Raw genomic sequence first — 22,966 nt, forward strand, 5'->3', positions numbered from 1 at the left:
TGCAGGAGACACAGACCTGGCCAGCCCCACCCCCGTCAAGCCTCACCAGGCTGGGGGCGCAGCTTCAGGACCCTCGGCCCGGCACCGGGTGGGAGGCACAGTCTCAGGTCCCCCATCAAGCCCTTCCGGGCAGGGGGAGCACGGCCTGAGGTACCCTGTCAAGCCCCACTGGGTGGGGGGTGGGGGGGGGCATGGCCTGAGGTCTCCTGGCCCGGCGCAGAGGCGCACAGCCTGAAGTTCCCGTCAAGCCCCGCCGGTCAGGGGGCACAGCCTGAGGTCCCCTGGCTTGGCGCTGGGGTGGGGGGCACAGCATGAGGTCTCCCAGCCTGGCACTGGGGCAGGGGCTGTGGCCTGAGGTTCCCCCATCAAGCCCTGCTAGGCAAGGGGCATGGTCTGAGGTCCCCATCAAGCCCCTCCGGGAGGGGGGCATGGCCTGAGGTCCCCCATCAAGCCCCACTGGGCAGGGGGTGCAGCCTGAGGTCCCTCAGCCTGGCACTGGGGCGGGGGGCATTGCCTGAGGTCCTCCGTCAAGCCCCACCAGGCGAGGGGCGTGGCCTGAGGTCCCCCATCAAGCCCTGCCGGGAGAGGGGAAAGGCCTGAGGGTCCTTTGCCCTGGCCAGGCACCATGCAGCCTCAGGTCCCTGCTGTTAGGTGGTGATGTTACGGTGCCCTGGCTAATTTGCATGTTCCTGTATTATATAGATAGATTACATTTCTCCAATAAGTCAACACTGCCAAAGGTTTGTGAGAACAAATAATCCACAAATGACACTTTAAATAATTGATGTGCTCCATGGGTGAGGAATTTTCAAAATGTTTTTACTCTCTCTCAAAATATGGCTGACATTCCCATAGGACATGTAACAATGCCGGATATTTCTATAAAAGAGTATGGTTTATAAGTATCCACAGGGTAAGACTGACTTGTACATGAGGTAAATTCACATTGATTGGCTGGATTCCATCACTGGCAACTGTCTTTAAGTTTCTAGTGATATTATGCTGAGGTAACAAATCTTCAACTGAAGAAAAATTTTAAGAGAGTGGAACCATGACAATGTGAAATGCTTCTTTTTCAAGCCATCTCAATTTTCCTTTTCTCTTAAAAAAAAAATCAACTCAGAGAGCTGGGGTAGATAAGTGCTATAATAAGCATTCACCATTCTGAGGTGAAACCTAAAAAAAAATCAGACATCAATAAAATGGGCATACACACTTCCAAAGCAAAGCAAACATCCCCCTGCTGCTATGACTCTCATGCCACTGATGTGCCAGTGTTTAACTCGCCGCCAATTCTATTAGATGATTTTGTGAGTAACACAGTATCAAAACTAAAACTAAAAATCTGAATTAAAGCACTGAAAATTATTTTTCTCAGACGATTGTTACTTGATTAATGTCTCCTATAATTTGCTTATTTTTAGCCACAAACAGGCTGTACCAGAATCAAGTAAAACAAAAATTAATAATTTCTTGGGTCCACATAAACTCTATAATTCCTCTCTAACTCTTGGAAGAAAGGACTGAAATAATCTAAATAATATCACATTTTCTTTCTCCAGCAGCAGTAACATAAAGATGTGGCAATCACCATTTTATATTCTTCTGCATCTAGGTCTGAGACTTCTTTATATTTTATTAGGGTTTGTGAGAAATTAGTAATTCAGGAAAAGAAATAAAAATAGAGGTGGAATGACAAGACTGTCCTTGAACTTTGAGCTCTAGTAAATTCTCGCCTAAAAAAAATTTTTCCTGCTTTATTAGGAAGTCAGGGAAATGGGCTAAGTATGTACTAGAAGGGCTGTAGAAGTTGTTTTGAAAGAAATTTCTTTCTTCGCTGAAATTATTTCATATGGAGAAAACAATTCCATTTCATTACAGAAAACAGCAATCCCCTCACTAGTATAAAGTCACCAACAGAGAACAGAGCATTTAGGGCTTGAGCCCTTTTTCTGAGATCAAATAAACAATTTGAATCAAACAGCTTTATACTGTTTCCTTAAGTTTTCAACAATAAAAATAAAAGTTTATTGGCATTTTAACCGAAAATTTTAATACTTATTTGCATTGCTGAAAAATAAATCAAACAGCTACCTAGAAGTAAACAGATATTTCATTAATTAGGGACATATTTTTGTGTACAAAACATTATTTCAATAGAACCCCTGGAAAATGGATAAAGAAAATATTACCCAAAAAAGAAAAGTAAAAGGGTAGAATTAAATGTCTGACAACCCAAGGACACCAAAAGGGAACTCATAAGCATTACGTGAATGTGTGTATGTATTTATACATACATACACACTCACATATATAGGATTATTGTGGCCATAATAAGAAGGCTCAACATTTGTAGAGTGGCTTTATAGTCTACCAAAACACTTGTGGGGATAATAATTTATTCCACACAGATGAGGTTATAGAGGCTTAGAAAGAATACAGAACTTACCCAAAATCACACCGGTAAACAGAAGAAGAAATAAACTCCACATCACCTAACTTCTGGTTTAATGCACTTACACTAACTCTTACTGCCTTTTTATTTATTCATTAAAGAGGGTGGAGATAAAAGGAAGAGACAAATGAGTGCCAAAGCAGACATGCCACACACAAAAACTATCTGTGGTGTAGGATAATTCCTGCTGTGCAAATTTCTGTAGGAAAATATGTTTCAATGAAAACATCCAGGAAGGTGCAGCCAAGGAGAACATAAACTGCGTATAAAAATCAGTGGGAAGCCATCTGGCTCTCATGACTTCACCTTCAGCCATATCTTGGATGACTGCCTCTATCATTAATAACTTGGTTTATCAAACTTCTCAGTAGGAGATAACAGAATAAGGGCCAAACACCCCAAGAACTCATTACAAGCAAACTAAATGTCATCTGTTATAGATCTGCCACATAGATTCCACGAGTGCTTCCCACCCAGTGAAGCAGTGGTGATTCAGTTCAGACAGAAGTACCTAAGCATGTCTACTTTGAAAACCAGTATCTACAGACTCTGGCACTCATCTCTGTGGTTCAATTTTTGGGCCAAGGTTTTATTTCTTTTCCACTGCAGTTAATCTTTTCATCTGAAATAACTTTTGAAAATATAGATGTGGTCCCTTTGTTGAATAAAAAGGAAAAAATCAAGCTGAAATTTAGAGACAGATATTTCCTGAACTTCTGGGACAATACAATCATGTACGATCTTATCAAAAAAATTTCAAGAGGAAGAAACTATAATAACAAAAAAGACAAATACAAATGCATTTTTTAAAGAACTTGTGTAAACAGAGATTTTTGTTTGTTTGTTTGTTTGTGTGTTTTTTTTGGTCATAGCATCAGATATGGTTATTTCCTGGGGGCTTCAGTTTTCCTTCACAGTTTCTTTAGTTGCTGTCTACTGACACCATCTGGTAAAATTATAGAGGAAGTTATAGTGGCTAAAGCTTCTGCCAAAGTCTACTTTATGTAAGAAAAATTTTTAAGAAATAAGGAAATAGGAAATCAAAGCAAAAGAATCTAAGGATTCCTTTTTATTCTTATATAGCACATAGGATGAGAAGGAAAACATGTAATTAAAAAAAGGTTATGTCACTAAGTTTTAATAACTTTAAATTCTAGCTAACCCTCTCACTTCACATCATATATAAAATCTCCATACTTTTATTGCCATATTATTTCTTAAGTTTTCTTTTTCAAGTATATTAAATATGACTCCATCAAAGGGATATCTTTTAGGGCTTTCAATATTCTAAAAGAAAAAAAATCATATTGCTGCCTTTTCCTTATTATTCTTGAAGATGCTTGTTAGTATTCTGATCTTTTATTAAGAGTTTTATTAAAACTAGATCTTTTTTGTTTTTAAGACAAAGATGAGATAATTATTTCAAAATTGTATCCAGCATAACTAAATAACATTTTAAATAGTATAAGGTAGTTTAAAATTTTAACTACAGAGTTACTTAAAAGTAGAGAAATGTCCATCTAAACTATGCAAATCAACCCTGAGAGTATAGGTTTTAATTGTAGGCCATTCTTACTACAAACATTCAGAATCCAATTCTACTAACGGGGGGTAACACAAAGAGAAACTACAGGAAAGTTTTAAAAAACATGGGAGAGTTTCATTTTATCTACCATAGGACTTATTCCACATTGTGAAGGTGGCTAATACAATATTAATATGGATTTTAAACTCTTCTTTTGAACATTCATCCTCTGAGACATTTGAGTTTTTAGACTTGCTATTACTTAAACATATTTGAGTAATTTCCATTAATAAGTGGAGTGAAATGCAGAATAATATTGGGTTGCCATTATACAGACTATATCATTCCTTTTAGTTAAAGCCCATTTCATACATCTTTCCAAGATCAAAAGAAGGAGAAGTCTAAACACGGAGATTTCTGCTATGGCAGGGTACAGCCATTTAACTTCTTTCAACAAGCCAGAGATGGCAGAATTCTCTTTGAAGTGGCAGCCCTGTTGGCCTTTGAAGTCCCTTGTCAATTGCAGAATGGCTCTGGTGGGGTTTGTTTTGTAGCCAGCTGTCACCATGAAGGCAGACATGACGTATTTCCAGCAGTCTCACTTCAGGGTCTGTCAAGTTACTGATTTCATAACCAGTCACCATAACAAAGGAGATTCAAACTCATTGACATTACAGCAAGAGTCTACAATGAAACTTACTAGGTTCCTCTTGACAGAGCTTGATTTAAATACTGAAACGATCATACAATGGCAAAGAGAAAATGATTGTGAATTTAAATGTTACAGCTCCCCATATTCTTGAAACATTAAAAAATACTATCCATATGTTTGTCAACAAAATGTTTTATAATAACATCTTCCTTTTTAAAAATGAAATACCTTTGAATAATAGCAGCTTCAATATTTGCTCTGATAAAACAGATGACTTCTCCAGAAATCAGTAAACTACTTAAGAAGCACAGTTTATATTGCTAACTTACAACTGAACTTCTTTCTAAGACTGAATGATTCTCTACAGTTTTGAGAAACATTTGTATTTGTAATACTTTCAGACTGCACAGCTACTCACCTCAGAAACCCGCATCACTCACTACTGACACAGAATTTTAAGGGTAAAGAAAAAAGTATTGAGACATGTTAAGAAACTTCTATAAACTATAAATGTAGCCCATTGTAGCTCTATATAAAAAGAAACAATGGTAATAATATTATAAATCTATTTTTAAGGCAGGGAGAGATGAGGCAAATGTTGAAAAACTTAATGTCAAATTTGCCAATGATCAGAAGTATTAGTTCCACCAGAAGAAAATACTAGTAAAGTAGAATCAAAAAGATTTTCAAACTAATTTGGTCATACTTTATATTTGTTCTATAGAATGTTTTGAATTTGTACATGTTTTTATGAATATGGCTTACTGTTATTTCAGAGTTGAAGACTTTTAGCTAGCTCCCATTAGCCAAAAGGTTAACAAGAGCAAGGCTATAGTGTTGTACATTCATCCTATAAGACATAATAAGTCCTTTGTTACCCACTGATGGATAGGTAAGGACAATGATGATTTCTCAAGTTTATTTTTCAATTATGGCTACCATGCTTTAAAATCAAACACTAAAAAAATGTTATCTGCAAATGCATATCAACTCTAATTTTTTTAATCTATAATTCTAAAATCTTTGAGTTTATCTGGTCAGATAAAGTGCTTTATCAAATCCTATGGAAAGAAATTGCAACAAAGAATAAAAACATGTAATAATTAATCATAAAATTACCATTTAAACTTAAGTGATATTGCTATTATTGGAAGGTAGAAACAGAGGGGTCAGAATTAAATTTCATTCATTCACTCAATAAACATTCACTGAGTGCCACTATGTAACAGACATGATGGTAGGTATTAAGGAAATAACAATAAACAAGACACAGGCCCTATCCTCAAGTATCTTTCATTCTATTGGAGAAGATAGAGACAGGCCAAGTAATAGACGGTAAGTAAGTAATAATACAGTGTTGTAAAACAAATAGTACAGGGTGCTGATGAAAACATGGGAGAGACATATAACTCAGACTTGGAGGGTCAGAGGAGGTTCTATGGAGGAAGTAATATTTATCCAGACAAGGGGAGAAGGTAAAGATAAAACATTGCTTCATAGAGAGGGAACATGTAGTTTCATAAACCTTTCTTCATTCTTCTGAAACAGGACCCAAGAGCACATATGCTCTTTTTCTAATCCAGTAAACATTAAATAAATCTACAGATTTACTCGTTAAATGATTAAGTAATACTACTAATTAAGAAAGTAGCTGTCCGGGTGACTGGCAGTTAGTTGGTAATCAATAAATGTCAGTATCTCAAGTTTTGTAACTGTTTTAGGAATAAGATGCTGTGCACTTCCTGTGTGTCACATTTTCTAGTAATAAGCAAGTCACTCATATATAGAGTCACTGAAAGCTTAGTTCACAGAAATGTAGAATTAACAGGTACTTTCTCAGTTTATGTGCACTTGAGATTAATTGGAAGAAGCCTGTATATTGTGAAAGGCTAACATAAAGCCAATATATGTTATCTCCCAAGTGTACATTTTTTAGCTCAGAACACTCTTCTGAGCTAAATCCATATATCCAACTGCCTACCTGACATCTTCATGAGAAAGAGGGCACAGGCATCTCAGATTTAATATGTAGAAAGCTGTATACCTACCTTAAACTCCTCCTCTCCAGTTATCACCACAGTTCAATAACCATCACCACCATTCACTTAGGTCCTCTCAGTCTTCCACAGCCCTCTCCCTATCTTCCATATGCAACCCACTGGCAAGTCCTGTTGAATCTATCTCCAAATAGATCTCTCCATCTCCACTGCCAACACCCTACGGTGCTCTGGATCATGCAATACCTTCCTAATAGGTACTCCCTATTCTAGCCTTGCTCTCCTGCTATTCTTCATATAACTGACAGAATAATCTTTAAAAAACACAAAATGGATTTTTATCACTCTCCTACATAATGTTTTCCACCTACCTCTCCAGTTTCATGTCAAACCTCTGCTCTTTCACTCATTTATTTACTCACTCATTCATCTACCTACCCACCAACTCACTTCTACTTAATATTCTCCATTAACTAGGGTTTTCTTTTGGTTCCCTGAGTATATCATGATCTTCCCATTATCCACACAGGTGGTCCCCCTAATGGCTGAAGTAAACTCTTTGCCATTTTTAATCTCACTAATTCCTATTTACTTTTCATGTCTCAATTTAAATAGTGATACCTTTCCTGACCATTCATTCTAAATAAGGTCCCCTTATTATACTCTTTTATAAAATACTATACTATTTTATTTGCATGTGTCACAATTTTAAAGAATATGTTTATATCTTTGATCACCTGATTAATCTAACTAACATATAAACACCATAAGGAAAGGGACCATATTTGTTTGGGTCACTAAAGTATTCCCAGTTTCTCGCACACAGTAGGCTCTCAATAAATATGAACTTAATGAATAATGGAATAACGCAATAAATGGAATAAGTGATGTCTCTGAAGCAATTGAACTCAATGTTGGGCTGGCATATTCTCACAATGGACAAATATCTCTTTCTCACTTTTATAACTATCCTACTCCTTTTTCCTACACTAATTCCATCACTCATGCTATAAACTTAAGTGATTATTATGATACTAGAGGCCCGGTACACGAAATTCAAGCACTCGGGGGTGGGGAGTCCCTCAGCCCAGCCTGCGTCCTCTCACAGTCCAGGAGCCCTCGGGGGATGTCCGACTGCCGGCTTAGGCCCACTCCCAAGCTGTCAGTTGGACACCCTTTGCGCTACCACGGAGATGGGAAAGGCTCCCACCACCGCCGCTACGCTCACTAGCCATGAGCCCGACTTCTGGCTGAGCGGCGCTCCCCCTATGGGAGTTCACTGGCCACCAGGAGGCAGCTCCTGCATTGACCGCCTGCACCCTCGTGGTCAGTGTGCGTCACAGCAACCGGTCATTCCGAAGTTCGGTCAATTTGCATATTAGCCATTTATTATATAGGATTATATAGGATGGATAGTTAACACACACAACACACAATTATGTCATCTTTTGAAAGTGATCTAAGTCCTTTCACCATTATTTCTTAAAGGAAAAATTACGTTTGACAAACATGTTTTTAGACTACAGATGTTTCTGTAAAAAAAGAAAAATGGACCGACTACATCAGAAAAGTGCTTAGACTTGTATATTTCAGTACTACAACTCTGTCAGGCTCAGGAGAAAACCTAAGTATGCATGTGTATATGTAGGTATCCATCCATCTGACACAGCTGTCCAATACAGTAGCCACTACTGATATGTGGCCATTTAAATTTAATTAAAATTAAATAAATGTAAAAACTCAGTTCTTCATGTGCTCTAACCATATTTCATAGAAACATGTGGCAAGAGGGCATCATATTGGACAGAAGACAAATAAAAAATTTTCACTATCTCAAAGATCTATTTACTAATGCTGCTATAAAGACTACAGAGGCTTTATAACCAATAAGCACTTGCAAAAGAAAAACAGTAAATTCTGTTTGGAATTCAAAGCCTTTTAATAGGGAATGGTGCTAGATACTACATCAGAGCTATGGGAGTGTGCATTGCTACTGAAATAATCACTGTTACCTACGTAGTTTTAGTACACAGGACATGCCTGTGTGCACACATCTGCGTGTTTAAGAGAAAAAAGTTATGAATATTCAAAGATATTGCCAATTCAAATTTAAGATTAACAGGATCAAACACTTAAAAATGTTAATTCTAAATTTTCTGTATCTCCTTACTTCTCGGAATAAGGTCTAAGCTTAATGTTCTAAAATCCGTATTTTGTTTTAGATAGTGCTAAAAAGTTTTCTTTTCTTTCCCTCCCTACTTTTTTCCTGAAGGAAACACAGAATACATAAAACAAATATAGCATTAGGATTTAATTTCACAGCACACATTTCTAGCCATTTACTAAATCTACCGAAACTACTTTTATGAGGAAAACATAAAATTGAAAAATAATGGATAGACTAAGATTCTACAGTGGCCTAAGACAGACTCCCAAAAAATAAATAACCAGATGACAAGAACAATGTCCATCTAACTGACCTATTAGTTGGCTATAGCATTCCTCGCTGATGCAGATACTACATATTCTAAGCTGGGCAAGGGGAAGGGACAAGAATTTCCTCAAGTCATAAGGATTAAAACTTGATATATGTAAATGGAAACTTTTAACATTAAGCATGTCACCACTGGTTCTGAATCCACCAGGGAGGGTCTACAGATACTAAGTTTCTCTGGGGCCTTAGATTGGTCACAGCAGTTCCCAAATCCAGATTTCTGTATATATATAGGTTCAGGTTGAGATGTCAATTGAAGTAAAGAATATGAAGTAGACTTAGTTTGGATCTCAGAAGAGAAAACTGGGCTGAAAATATAAATCTGATGTGGTAAGAATTCTGCTACTAATGATAATATAGTAACATTTCTTTAGCACAATTTCTTGGTTCTTATCCTCAAATTTTTCCACCAGGCTTTCTTATCTCAGAAAATGGAACCACCATCCTCTCAGCTACCTGTCCAGCCAGAAATCAGGGGATCATTTTATCCTTACCTATACATACAGCTCACCAAATCTTTTTAGCTTTATTTCCAAAAGACATTCTAAAACCATCCACTATTCTCCATGTCCATTACTACTAAGGAATTTACTCAGCAATTTCCTAATCTGCCCAACCTCTTCCTAGACCAGGAGTCTTTACACAATTTTCTTTGCATATCTCCTAAAAGAATTAACATAACTATTATTTTAACTTGATGTCTAATATGTTTACATGATAAGTTTAAAGAACTGCAAAGAATGCAATTTCATAGGTATTTTTAAAATTATTATTTTTTAAATATCACTCTTTTAAAGAAAGTATGCAATGAAATATAAATACTATGGTGACTTGATATCCATTATTATATATTTAAAAATTATAAGAACAAACTGTTCTTTAATGATAAGTTTTACATTTTCCTTTTTCTTTTTTACCTTGTTTCCATCTCACTTTTCCTTAAAATTTTATACGAATGAAATTTATTTTATGCTAGACTATTTATATGGATCACCATGTACTTTTCTGCAACAAAAATATGTATGTAAATTTAATATTTATAAAATTTCCTGTGGTCATAACTCTGTTAAAAAATTCCTTTGGGAAAAAAAAACTTCTTTGGATTGAATTATCATTACAATGACTAGAAACATAAATAGTCAAAACAAATGTAAGTATTTGATATTTTGAGAATAATAAACATGAAGAGTAAAATTTTATTAAATGTATCTTATAATTAAGTATATTTATCTTAATGAGATTGATGAAACTTTTATTTTTATTAGTTTAGCTATCACTTCATGAATATAATTTATTGCTAGAAAGACCCAGGATTCAGTCTCAATTCTATGGTATGTGTCATTTTCATAGGTGTAAGCACTAACAAATCGTTATATAAATAAACTAGAGGCCCGGTGCACGAAATTCATGCACGGGCGGGGGGGAGGGGGAGGAGTGTCCCTCAGCCCAGCCTGCACCCTCTCCAATCTGGGATCCCTCTCACAATCCAGGACTGCTGGCTCCCAACTGCTCACCTGCCTGCCTTCCTGATTGCCCCTAACCGCTTCTGTTTGCCAGCCTGATCACCCCCTAACCACTCCCCTGCCAGCCTGATTGATGCCTAACTGCTTCCCTGCCAGCCTGATTGCCCCTAACTGCCCTCCCCTGCAGGCCTGGCCACCCCTTACTGCCCTCCCCTGCAGGCCTGGTCATGCCTAACTGCCCTCCCCTGCAGGCCTGGTCCCTCCCAACTGCCCTCCCCTGCAGGCCTGGTCCCCCACAACTGCTCTCCCCTGCAGGCCTGGGTACCCCCCAACTGCCCTCCCCTGCAGGCTTGATCGCCCCCAACTGCCCTCCCTTGCAGGCCTGGTTCCTCCCAACTGCCCTCCCCTGCTGGCCATCTTGTGGCTGCCATCTTGTGTCCACATGAGGGCAGCCATTTTTGACCACATGGGGGCAGCCATCTTGTGTGTTGGAATGATGGTCAATTTGCATATTACTCTTTTATTAGATAGGATAGAGGCCTGGTGCACAGGTCGGGGCCGGCTGGTTTGCCCTGAAGGGTGTCCGGGATCAGGGTGGGGGTTCCCTTAGGGCGTGGGGCAGCCTGGGCGAGGGGCCTGTGGTGGTTTGCAGGCTGGCCATGCCCCCGGCAACCCAAGCAGAGGCCCTGGTATCTGGGATTTATTTATCTTCTATAATTGAAACTTTGTAGCCTTGAGTGTAGAATAGGGCTGGCCAGGGTGGGTAGGAAGCTTGGCTTCCTCCATCGCCGGGGGAAACCCAAGCCTCCTGCTTGCTCCAGCTCCGTGGCCGCCGCCATATTTGTTGGGTTAATTTGCATACTCGCTCCTGATTGGCTTGTGGACGTGGCTTGTGGACATAGCGGAGGTACGGTCAATTTGCATGTTTCCCTTTTATTAGATAGGATAGGAATGGAAGACAATATAACTCAATTTTTTGATACTCTTTCAGAATTATATGCCTCAAACCACATACTAGTCTTAACTCTTGTTTATATCAATTAGCCTACTGTAAATTTATTTTTGTTATACATAATTTCTCTTAAAGTCACAGAACCTATCAATGAGGTTAAGTGAGGATTTACTGTATAAGATAAGATTAAACATGCTTCAGCATAATCTGATCGCATGCACTCCCCTCTTCGTTCCTTCTTTCCTCCTCCCACAGTTCGTGCCATGCATATCTACCCTGAACTTTAGCTACTAATTGCTATTTAAAGCTCCCTGGATGCTTCTAGCTTTTACCTATGCTGGTCCCTTTATCTGCATGTAATACAATGAATATCTTTCACCTCTTCTTTGTCTAACTCTTTCTTTTAAGGCTCACCTCATGCACTAGCCATCTCCTCCAGAAAGCCTTCTATGGACCTCTCCAGTCTGGATTACATGCTTGCCCTTCCCTTCTATCCTTAAAGCTGACTACCCTGATACTTATCAAACTGAACCATAATTATAGTTTCATTTTTCAGTTTCTCCCAATGAACTCTGAACTTTCTGAGGCAGAGGTTGTATCTCTATTACATTTTTATTTCCAATGCTTAGTTCAGCAAGGCATTCAATAAACACTTATAGAAAAGGTTGCATAAGTAAAAGTATCATTATTTTATTTTACACATTACTGCTATTTGATTTAAAAATGAGGGAAAGCCCTAACCGGTTTGGCTCAGTGGATAGAGTGTTGGCGTGCGGACTGAAGGGTCCCAGGTTTGATTCCGGTTAAGGGCATGTACCTTGGTTGCGGGCACATCCCCAGTGGGGAGTGTGCAGGAGGCAGCTGATCGATGTTTCTCTCTCATCGATGTTTCTAACTCTCTATTCCTCTCCCTTCCTCTCTGTAAAAAATTAATAAAATATATATTTTTTTAAAAATGAGGGAAAGAGCCCAGCCAGCATGGCTCAGCAGTTGAGCATCGACCTATGAACCAGGAGGTCACAGTTCAATTCCTGGTCATGGCACATGCCCAGCTGCAGCTCGGTCCCCAGTGTGGGGTTTGCAGGAGGCAGCCTATCAATGATACTCTCTCATCACTGATGTTTCTATCTCTCTGAAATCAATAAAAAACAAACAAACAAAAGTAAGTAGGCAATGGGGAAGACTGGGGAGTGAAACTATAATTCTATTATTGCACATCACCTTCTATAGGTACCCAGCTCCAAGTGCTGCTTCAGTGGTTTTGTTCTATTTGAAAAGTACTTGGTATCATGGTGATAAATACTGTGTAAGTGACTAGGTAGTTTTGCAGCCAATAGACAATAGAGATTTTTATTCTTTTTTTTTTTAAATATATTTTATTCTTTTTTTTTTTTTTACAGAGAGGAAGAGAGAGGGATAGAGAGTTAGAAACATCCATGAGAGAGAAACATCGATCAGCTGCCTCTTGCACACCCACTACTGGGGATGTGCCCGCAACCAAGGTACATGCCCTTGACCAGAATCGAACCTGGGACCCTTGAGTCCGCAGGCCGACGCTCTATCCACTGAGCCAAACCGGTTTCGGCGAGATTTTTATTCTTTTTTAAATTTATCTTTATTGTTGAAAGTATTACAGATGTCCCATTGCCCGCCCCCCCCCCCCCTCCCCCACACACACACACATTGATCCCCTTCACCCTGCACCTGACCCCTGAGGCTTTCACCATACTATTGTCTTAATAAATCTTTAAGAATAAAAATAAATGGGACACTCGGCAGCAGCCACTGCACAAACTGAACTCCACTTGCTCCTGTGTCTAGCTCTGTTTCCTATGCAACCATGTCTGACAAACCGGATATGGCTATGATTGTGAAATTTGACCAAGTTGAAAATGAAAACAGAAACACAGGAGAAACATCCACTGCCTTCTAAAGGAACAAACAACCCAATAGGAGAAACAAGCAGGTGAATCATAATGAGGTGTGTGTCACCAACATGCACTGTACATTCCACAAGCACTGCCTTCGTATTTTACTTCTTTTAGCTATTTAACTGTAAGATATAGAGATGTTGGATCAAATTTAGATGACTGTGCTGCCCATTTTGACATCAAGAATAAAGAACTACTGACAATGAAGGCCATCCCTACCTCTTCCATCTTCTTGCCTGGATGGCAGGGAAGGAAAAGACTTACATGTTAAAGGAAGAAGCTGGGACTACAGTGAAATTTAGAGTAAAAACCAAGCTGGTTCAAGATGTCCTGCAGCCTGTATAACACAGTTTCACTAGAAGTACCATTTTGTGGTGACCCATAAAAATGCTAATCTATACTAATAAAAGCCTAGGTGGTGTCTGGCCCTCGTGTCATCACAAGATGGCCACCTCCATGTCATCACAAGATGGTCGCCACAAGATGGCCCCCCATATTGTCACAAGATGGCCACCACAAGATGGCTGCCCCCACGTCATCACAAAATGGCTGCCACAAGATGGCCAGCAGGGGAGGGCAGTTGGGGGCGAATAGGCCAGCAGGGGAGGGCAGTTGGGGGCGATCAGGTTGGCAGGGGAGGCAGTTGGGGGTGATCGGGCCTGCAGGGGAGCAGTTAGGCATCAATCAGGCCGGCAGGGGAGCGGTTAGGGGGTGATCAGGCTGACAGGCAGAAGCGGTTAGGGGCAATCAGGCAGGTGAGCGGTTAGGAGCCAGCAGTTCCAGATTGTGAGAGGCATGTCCGACTGCCTGTGGGATTGGGCCTAAACAGGCAGTCGGACATGCCCCGAGGGGCCCCAGATTGGAGAGGGTGCAGGCTGGGCTGAGAGACAACCCCCCCCCCACCACAGTGCACGAATTTCGTGCACTGGGCCTCTACTTAATCTAACCATCTAGCAAATCATTGGTAAAACCTTATGATTTTGTAGGTCAAGAATTTACACTAAATATACATAAGCCAAATAATGTTAAAATGGCAATTTGAAGAAAATGAGTATCACTATTAAAAATCAGCCTTTAAAATAAAAATCAGAACTCATGTGCAAATGTTAATTATACTGAGAGGATGTAACTTTTTTCAAAACATTCAAAAACATTCTTTTGGAACAAAACAAATCCAACTAGTCACCCTCAACTGCATGCCCGTTGCCAGCCTGGTCACCTCTTACTGCCCCCCCTGCCGGCCTAGTCGCCCCCAACTGCCCCCCCTGCTAGCCTAGTCGCTTCCAACTGGCCCCCCTGCTGGCCTGGTTGCCCCTCACACACACACCCCCAGCCAGCCTGGTCGCCCCACACAGCCTGCTGTTCAGTCGTTTGGTTGTCCCTCACTAAGCCCCCTGCCAGCCTGGTCGCTCCACACAGTCTGCTTGTTCAGTTGTTTGGTCGTCCCTCACTAACCCCCGTGCTGGCCCGGTCATAGGCAGCCATCTTGTGAGGGTGTGAGGGTTAATTTGCATATTACCACTTCATTATATAGGCTTTGACAACACAGTTTAGAAGACATCTTCCTTCACTGAATTGTTAGACAACTTCTCCAAATATGGGGCATGGCTCAATATAGAGCAGCATGTATTTGGGACAAAAATACTGTAAGGAGATCCTGTAAAGAATTTAAGAAAGGCATCAAAAGACATTTTCCTTTGAGAGTTTTTCCCTGCTCAAACTTTAAAAGGCTATGTACTTTATTTTAATGAGCTATGGCTCCCAAACAATTTTACTTTGCACTTTGAGAAATCAAGAGATGCAAACATCCTCCTCCTATCAGAGGTAGTCATTTCTTCTCAGAGGCTAAATTTAGTCAAGAGACAGATAAATTCTGGACCTAAGAAAGATAATAAGAGTAATGTCCCTAACCAGAAAAAGCTTCACTCATTTAAGATATTTCAAATGAATACTTGATGTATACAATTAATAAACAGTGGAGTTAGAAAACAAAGAAAGATAAAATAAGAAAAGATGAGAGCAGGAGGCAACAATGAATGAAGTTTACACAACCCCAGAAGTACAAATATAAAAGCAGTTTCTTCATACCTTAAACCACTTAAAGCCCAAATGACTGGTCTCATGCAATATTTCACTCAACAGCTTCAGATAGGCAGTGAGAAGCAGAATGGTGCAAAAAAGATAAACAGAAGAGAAAAAAAAAAGCATGCAATTAAAAGCAAATTATATACAGTCACTTTGGGAAATAGTGTCACAGTTTCTTGCAAAGTTAAGTGTAGTCTTCCCATACAATCCAGCAACCAGACTCCCAGGTATTTACCTAAATGACTTGAAAATTTATACCCATACATAAAGGATATAAGTGTTTATAAAAGCTTTATTCATAATTGCCCAAAATTGGAAACAATCAAGACATTCTTCAATAGGTAAAGGAACAAGCAAATTGTGGCACATCCATGTAACGGAATGTAATTCAGAGATAAAACTAAGTGAGTTTTCAGGCCACAAAAAGACATGGAAGAACCTTAAATGAAGAGGGTAAATGAAAAAAGCTAGTCTGAAAAGCCTACATACTGTATGATTCCAACTATATGATGCTGTGGAAGAGGCAAAACTGTAGAGACAGGAGAAAGATCAGAGACTGGGAAAATGGGGGAGGAGTGATTAGGTGGAGCACAGGTGATTTTTAGGCCAGTGAAACTATTCTGTATGACACTGTAATTGTGGATACATGACATTACACATTTGGTAAAGCCCATAGAACTGTACAATTCAAAGAGTGAACCAAAATATAAACTATGGACTAGTTAATTATGTATTAATACTGGCTCATCAATTTAACAAATTTACCACACCAATGTAAGATGTTAATGATAGGGAAAACTGAGATGAAGAAGGGAATATCTAGCAACTCTCTATTTTCTGCTCAAGTTTTATATAAATTTAAAAAATTGATCTAAAAAATTATAACCAGTTTACACAACAATAGCTTTAAAAAGAACACATAACAGTAGTCTATAGGCTATAATGACATGTTCTATTATTAATGGCCAAAACTTCTACACGATCTCTGATATGTAAGGTTTGTAACTAACTAATGATTTCCAAAGCAGGAAGAAATCTTTACAGGAGAAAAAAAAAAAAGGTGACATTTTGAAAATAAAGGAAAGTGTGTAAAAAAGGTAAGATCAAGTTGAAAGAATATCCATTATCATTCTGAAACAATGGTTATCACCACCCCATCTCTGAAACATTCCACTACCCAAACTCTATTCAACTGTACATCAGGAAATAATTCAAATAGAAAGAGGACTAAGGCACTAAAGGACATACTGTGAAAAGATCAATTTTCCCTCAGCTTTGCTAATTTCAATCTGTCTTTATTTCTATACTTCACACTAAAGAAACTAAGTCTGCTTTGAATTGTACCCTTCTTCCTTGCTATGCAACTAACTTAACTCACAAGAGCATTGGTAGTCTGATCCAAGAGGTTCCCCCCCAATTCATGTTACCCTCTCACTTGAACTTTTTACCTGTTTAATATTTATATTTCTCCAAAAAAGAAATGGAAAAGAAATAATCACTGAAAAATAAAATGTCATGAGTGTCTGTGTGAGGCAGGTTCAAAACCTCCAATCACACTCTCATAATGGGACTTGAGATTAGAGTCTTCACTGGTTAAAACTATTTCTTCCATTCACATCTCCCTCTTTAGTTATTCTTCCCAATAAAAAGTTAAAAGCAAGGGTGAGGATCTAAAAAGGATCTAGAAAATTACATATGATATATATATATATATATATGTCAGCAACAGAACATTTAACAAGTCACCTCAACAGAACACTGATCTGGGACTCTTTAAGCGTCACAATATCTCTGTCTTTCATACTTGTTATTAATCTTAACTTGTTATAGCTTTAATTGCCCTCTTGAACAAGCCAAGGTATAAAATAAATTATTTGCTATTTAAAATTAACATCTTTAACTCAGAAATGTTTGTGTTTTTCCATTCAATTTAAAAGCAGGATTGTGCCGGTCTTGTAACAAAGAGACACGTTCCATTTCATCTTATCAGCTATATGAGCATATACTACATAAGTGTATCTGAAATCAGTCCCTAATTATTAATGCAGTGACCTCTGCATTAACACGAGTCAATTCTTATAGAGCTATATTTCAATTCTTATTTAAGTCTAAGTACTTACACTTGATGAGTGTTTTTGAAACCATATAAACATACATTATGTGTAGTTTCCCTAGACTACACTGTTTGGGTTTTACCTTTTGTTTAACCAGCTGCATTGCCAGTAACTGTATAAAATCGCAGACCTGTTTTTCAGCATTGGTCCTGGCTGATTCCTCTTGTGCTAGCACCATTTCTCGCTCTGCAGTTATCTGTACACTCTCTCTTAGTGCTTCTTCCAGCTCTTCAATTCTGTCATCCTTCTTACGGAGATTGTCCTGGAAAACGATGGAAGACTCGGTGAAGTAGACTAATTAGTTAACACAAGGAGAGCCTATTTATCAACAAGGGCTATTTGTTTATTAAATGTTCTTCCCTTCAGAAGTAAATCCAGGTAAAAAAGATATCATCAGAGAGGAAAAAATAAAACAAGAGAAGAAAGAAGTAAAGGAGGTTGAATAAGTATATTATTAAGAGCAAAGGGTCAAGTTATTAAGCAAGAGGAACATGTGATGGACTTGATCTCCATCTGGATGGACTTGCTATCCAGAGTGAATAAAATTGTTGCGCTAGGCAGCATGGGTAGCAAAAGCTTAATTATTTAGATGCACAAAGCTATTTTTGAACTACTCTCTAAACTGACCTAATGTCTGCTCTGATGAAGCCGAAGTAATAAGACTCAATGTCAAATGTTCTCTTTCCCTGAAAAGTTAAGCCTAGATGAAAAAGTTAAATAAACAGCATGATCTTACAGATTATATTCTTCATATATCAATTATTTAGCAAACTAATTTAAAAAAGAGAAATGAAAAAAGAGTTTTTCCTGATTAACTAAAGAAAGCCACGTTTTCTCTTAATTTTATATGAAAAAATTGGAAGTAAAACCACACCCTAATATAAATGACTGGTCTGGCTAAGAATGAGTAATTTAGTTAGCCAACCAAAACCCACTGCATTAATAATCTAAACAAGTTTAAAAAGTAAATTTTGGGGAAGTAACTATGAATTTTAATCAAAAAGACAAGCAAAATCTTACAGGACTTTAAAAGATCATGTAAGATAGAAGATCTTAGAATAAGAATAAATTAGTAGTTTTCAAAAGTAGAATGAAAAACTTAATTCATGAGGTTATTATAAGCATTTCCTCTTTATATTCCTATAGAAGCAGAATATTAATAAGAATAAAGTGCTGGGATTCCAAAATGGTGATGGAGTAAGTGCAAGCTACAGTGGCATGCTTCCAGGACCAAACTGAAATTACAACTAAACTACAGAAAAACCATCCTGAATAATTAACTGAAGACTACCTGGAGAGAACCTGAAAACCAAGGAAGGAAAGTGGAGACTACATAAAGACTGGCAGAAAGTGCGGAGGTGCAAAAGGGCTGGCTGGGCTCCCACAGACACCAGCTGAAGTTCTGGAGGGATATCTCAACTATGGGGGGGTTCCCACTGAGAACTCTGGGATCTAAACCCCAAGCTGGGCTCCAAAGCCCAGAGAACCAGAACTGAGAAAGGTACCCACATAACATCTGGCTGTGAAAAGCAGCAGGGTTGCTGTCTGCCAGGGAGAGATGGCTAGAAATGCAGGCACCCTCTAAAAGGACTTTCACACAAAATTTCATGTGCAACCGATCACCTTGGGCTCCAGCAGAGCGAGGGCAGAGAGGACTGGAGTTGGGTGAGCAGAAGCCAGGGTTGGGGACTCTGGGGTTAGACCTTGAAAGACACACACCCTGGTTTCCTGTGCTGAGTCATTCCTTCACACTGTGGAGGACATCTTTCTCAGATAGACCTTTGCTATCCAGGCAGTTTTTAGAGGAAAGGCAGTTGCCCCACCCTACTAGAAAACCCCTTGCCCACCCTGTGCAGTTTCTGAGGCCCATTAAGAGACTGAGAATAACAATCAGCCTGCAGGCAGAAGCAATTGCCTGACCCTGTTGGAAAACCTCTCACCCCACAGTGTGGTTGAGAGGATAATCAACACTGAATACAAACAGACTGCTGGCAGAGGCAGGTCTCTGGAGGCTTTGAGTCTTTGCCTGATCTAATTCATGGCCCGGGACTAGGAAAAGCAAACTTCAGTGCACATCTTCATCTTTTCCAAAGGCACCCAGTTCCAGCAGAGGAAGTCACACTCTGTGGAATGCTGATAGCTCCAAACAGAGTACTCAAGGCCAGTAAGAAACAGCATCTGACACTGACCTGCACTAGAAATTGGGAGGCGTAGCAGATCTACCTAGTATACAGACACAAATTCAAACAGGCAGCCAAAATGGGGAGACAAAAAAGCAAGCCCCAAACAAAAAAAAAAACAAGAAAATTCTCCAGAAGAAGAGCTAAATGAAATAGAGATAAGAAATTTGAGACAAAGAATTCAGAATAATGATGGCAAAGATGCTCAATAACATGAAAAAAGATATAGTAACTATGAAGAATGACATAGCACTAATAAAGAACACAGTGGAAGGAATACATAGCAGGTTAGGGGAAGCCAAGGATCAGATTAGTGAATTAGAACACAGGGTAGAAAAAAAATCACTCAATCATAGAACGAAAAAGAAAAAGTAATAAAAAAAATAGTTGGACCCAGTGATCCCATGTCTAGAAGTATGTCCTAAGAGACCCAAAACACCAATCTGAAAGAATGTATGCACTCCTATGTTCATAGCAGCATAATTTACAATAGGTAAGATCCAGAAACAGCCCAAGTGCCCATCAGTAGATGAGTGGATGAAAACACTGTGGTAGATTTATACCATAAAATACTATGCACCTGTAAAAAAGAAGGATCTCTTGCTTTTTGACACAGTATGGAGGGACCTGGAGAGTATTATGCTAAGTGAAATAAGCCAGTCAATATCACATGATCTCACTCATATGTAGGGAATCTAAAGAACAAAATAAACTGTTGAACAAAATAGATCCAGAGACACAGAAGCATGTCAAATCTCAGAGGGAAGACGGGGGTGGGTGGGTGGAAAGAGATCAACCAAAGAACTTGTACATATACTAGAGGCCCGATGCACGAAGATTCATGCAAGAATAGGCCTTCCTTCCCCTGGCTGCTGGCACCAGCTTCCCTCTGACACACAGGACCCAGGCCTTCGCTCTGGCCGCCGCCTTCCGCCTTCGCTCTGGCCCTACTGCCCACCTGTAGCTCCCTCCACCCACCGCCACCGCCCCTATAACAGGCGCCCCGGCTGCTCTGCGCCTGCACGTGCTGCCCAGAGGCCTGGAGCGGCCAAGGCAGGGCAGAACGCCTGCATCGTTGCCATGGCGAAGACGCAAGCATCCCGGCCTGGCTGCCGCCATCTTGGACGTGGAGTGATGGTCAATTTGCATATTCCATCTTAATCAGATAGGATATGCATAACCCATGGACACAGACAATAGGTGGTAGAGGCCTGGAGTAGGGTATGGGTGCGGGCTATAAGGGATCAAAGGGAGAAAAGAGGGGACATATATAATACTTTCAATAATAAAGATTTTAAATAAATTAGTTAATTAATAAATTAATTAATACTATGTTTCCAAGGGGCATATGTTCAAAAGTACATAGATAGATAGATAGATAGATAGATAGATAGATAGATAGATAGATAAATGGACAATATATTGCAGTAAGTTCTGCTCTTACTCTGAAGATCCTAAAGATACCTAAAGTTTAAGTATCCCAACAGCAGATGTCTGAAACACAGCACCATGCTAAGAGCTTTCAAAACTGTCCCATCTCCATTTCTGTGCAAACAGTCCCTCCTGCGCCCACTTTTTTTTTTTTTTTTTTTTTTTTTTAGCATACCTACAAAAATAGTGAGTAGATTTTGGTGATAGAGCTTGACATAAATTTCTAGTGACGAAACTGTTCATCTACACTATACTTAATGGTGTATTTTGGTTTGAAGGAAAAGAAAAATCTCTACGGAACTGGTGGGGACTGCCGGACAGGGCTCCCCTGGCGGAGCAGCCTCTACTGCTTCTGAAATCTCTCCTGGAGCTGCCGGCTCTGCCGCAGAGACTGCACCATCTTGAAGGGGAGCATGGTGGTGATCTGAAGCCCAGCCTTACCTTCAACCGGGGAGACCTCAGATACCTCCCAGGACCCTACAACCACAACCCCCAGGGAAAAGCTGCCTCAGCTGCAAACCCAGGAACACCAAGACTCTAGCCTCTCCGACCGACCGCGGGCACCTAGAAAGTCTATCCAGGAGGAGACAAAGCGGCGTGAATATGCGAAGGAGCCCTGCACCTTCTCACGGAGCAGATAGAAGGAAGAGCTAAATCAGTTACATCCACCTGGAACTGGCGAATTAAAAACAGCTGGTAAAGAGGCAATCCATGGACAGAAAGGTCAGATATCGCCTAGGGAAAGGTGAGATCTGGGATCCAGGCTGGAGAAACGTGCGCGAAACGCACACAGTGGGCACTAAAGTCTCAGAGGAAGGCTAGCTCCACAAAATCCGCGGCTGTTGGGGTCAGTGTAGCTCTCCAATGCGGAATGGGGTCCACAGGGCTGCTGGCAGAAGGGGACTACAGAAATTGACCCATAACAGGGCTGGGCCCAGAAAGGCAACCTGAAGTTCTATCAGTATACCAGCTGCAGAGTGCCAGGGGGGAAAAGATGCAAGTCTGCACGCATCCTGTGGCTTTTCTTCTTCTTCTTCTTTTTCTTTTTAAATCCTTGCTATTGATTGCTAATTCCAGTACATAGGATCTTCTAATTAAAAAAACTCACTGAGACTACAGGGGAAAGCTGTTTTTGTAGAACCTGGGGTTCAGAGTGGGGAGAGACGAGCAGAAAACCAGCTCTAGGGCAGTCTATCCTCCAACCCAGTATTGAGCAAAGCAGGGAAAGCAAGCTAAACACTGGGGAGGGGAGGGGCCTTTTAGCACCAGATATCAATACTGAAACACTGCCACCCAGGGGTTGTATCAGAAATTGACTCTTGTGTAAATACAACTAAACTCAGGCTGAGAAACAAAGAGCTCCCGACTGCTTGAAAACAGGGTTGTGGCTTATGACACAGAGGAGTGGTGGAATGCAGAGAACTCCAATACTGTGCTGTCTACCTGACAGGAAACAGACTGCCAAGCAGAACAGTAGAGGAAGTGAACGACCATCACTACTTCACATTTTTATTTTTTATCTTTTACTAGAGAAACTAAATTTTTTTCTCACTTTATTTTATCTTTTTTATTATATTTTTATTTTTAATTCTTATTACTACTATTATTTTATCTTTTTTAAAGTTTTATTTTATTTTTTCTTTATTTTATTGTATTTTGGGATTAGTGTTCTACATTCTATTTTCAT

The 22,966-nt window shown here is 39.7% G+C and overlaps 1 protein-coding gene across 1 annotated transcript in view; it reads right to left on the reverse strand.

Annotated features, from left to right (window-relative positions):
* ERC1 (ELKS/RAB6-interacting/CAST family member 1) overlaps positions 1-22,966 on the reverse strand; it is a 534,404-nt gene that overhangs the window by 249,035 nt on the left and 262,403 nt on the right. The window contains exon 14 of the mRNA XM_054718763.1: positions 17,799-17,930. Within this exon, the coding sequence (XP_054574738.1) occupies positions 17,799-17,930 (132 nt within the window). The remainder of the gene's footprint in view (positions 1-17,798; positions 17,931-22,966) is intronic.

The sequence above is a fragment of the Eptesicus fuscus genome, chromosome 7 (assembly GCF_027574615.1).
Source record: "Eptesicus fuscus isolate TK198812 chromosome 7, DD_ASM_mEF_20220401, whole genome shotgun sequence".
Taxonomy (NCBI): Eukaryota; Metazoa; Chordata; class Mammalia; order Chiroptera; family Vespertilionidae; genus Eptesicus; species Eptesicus fuscus.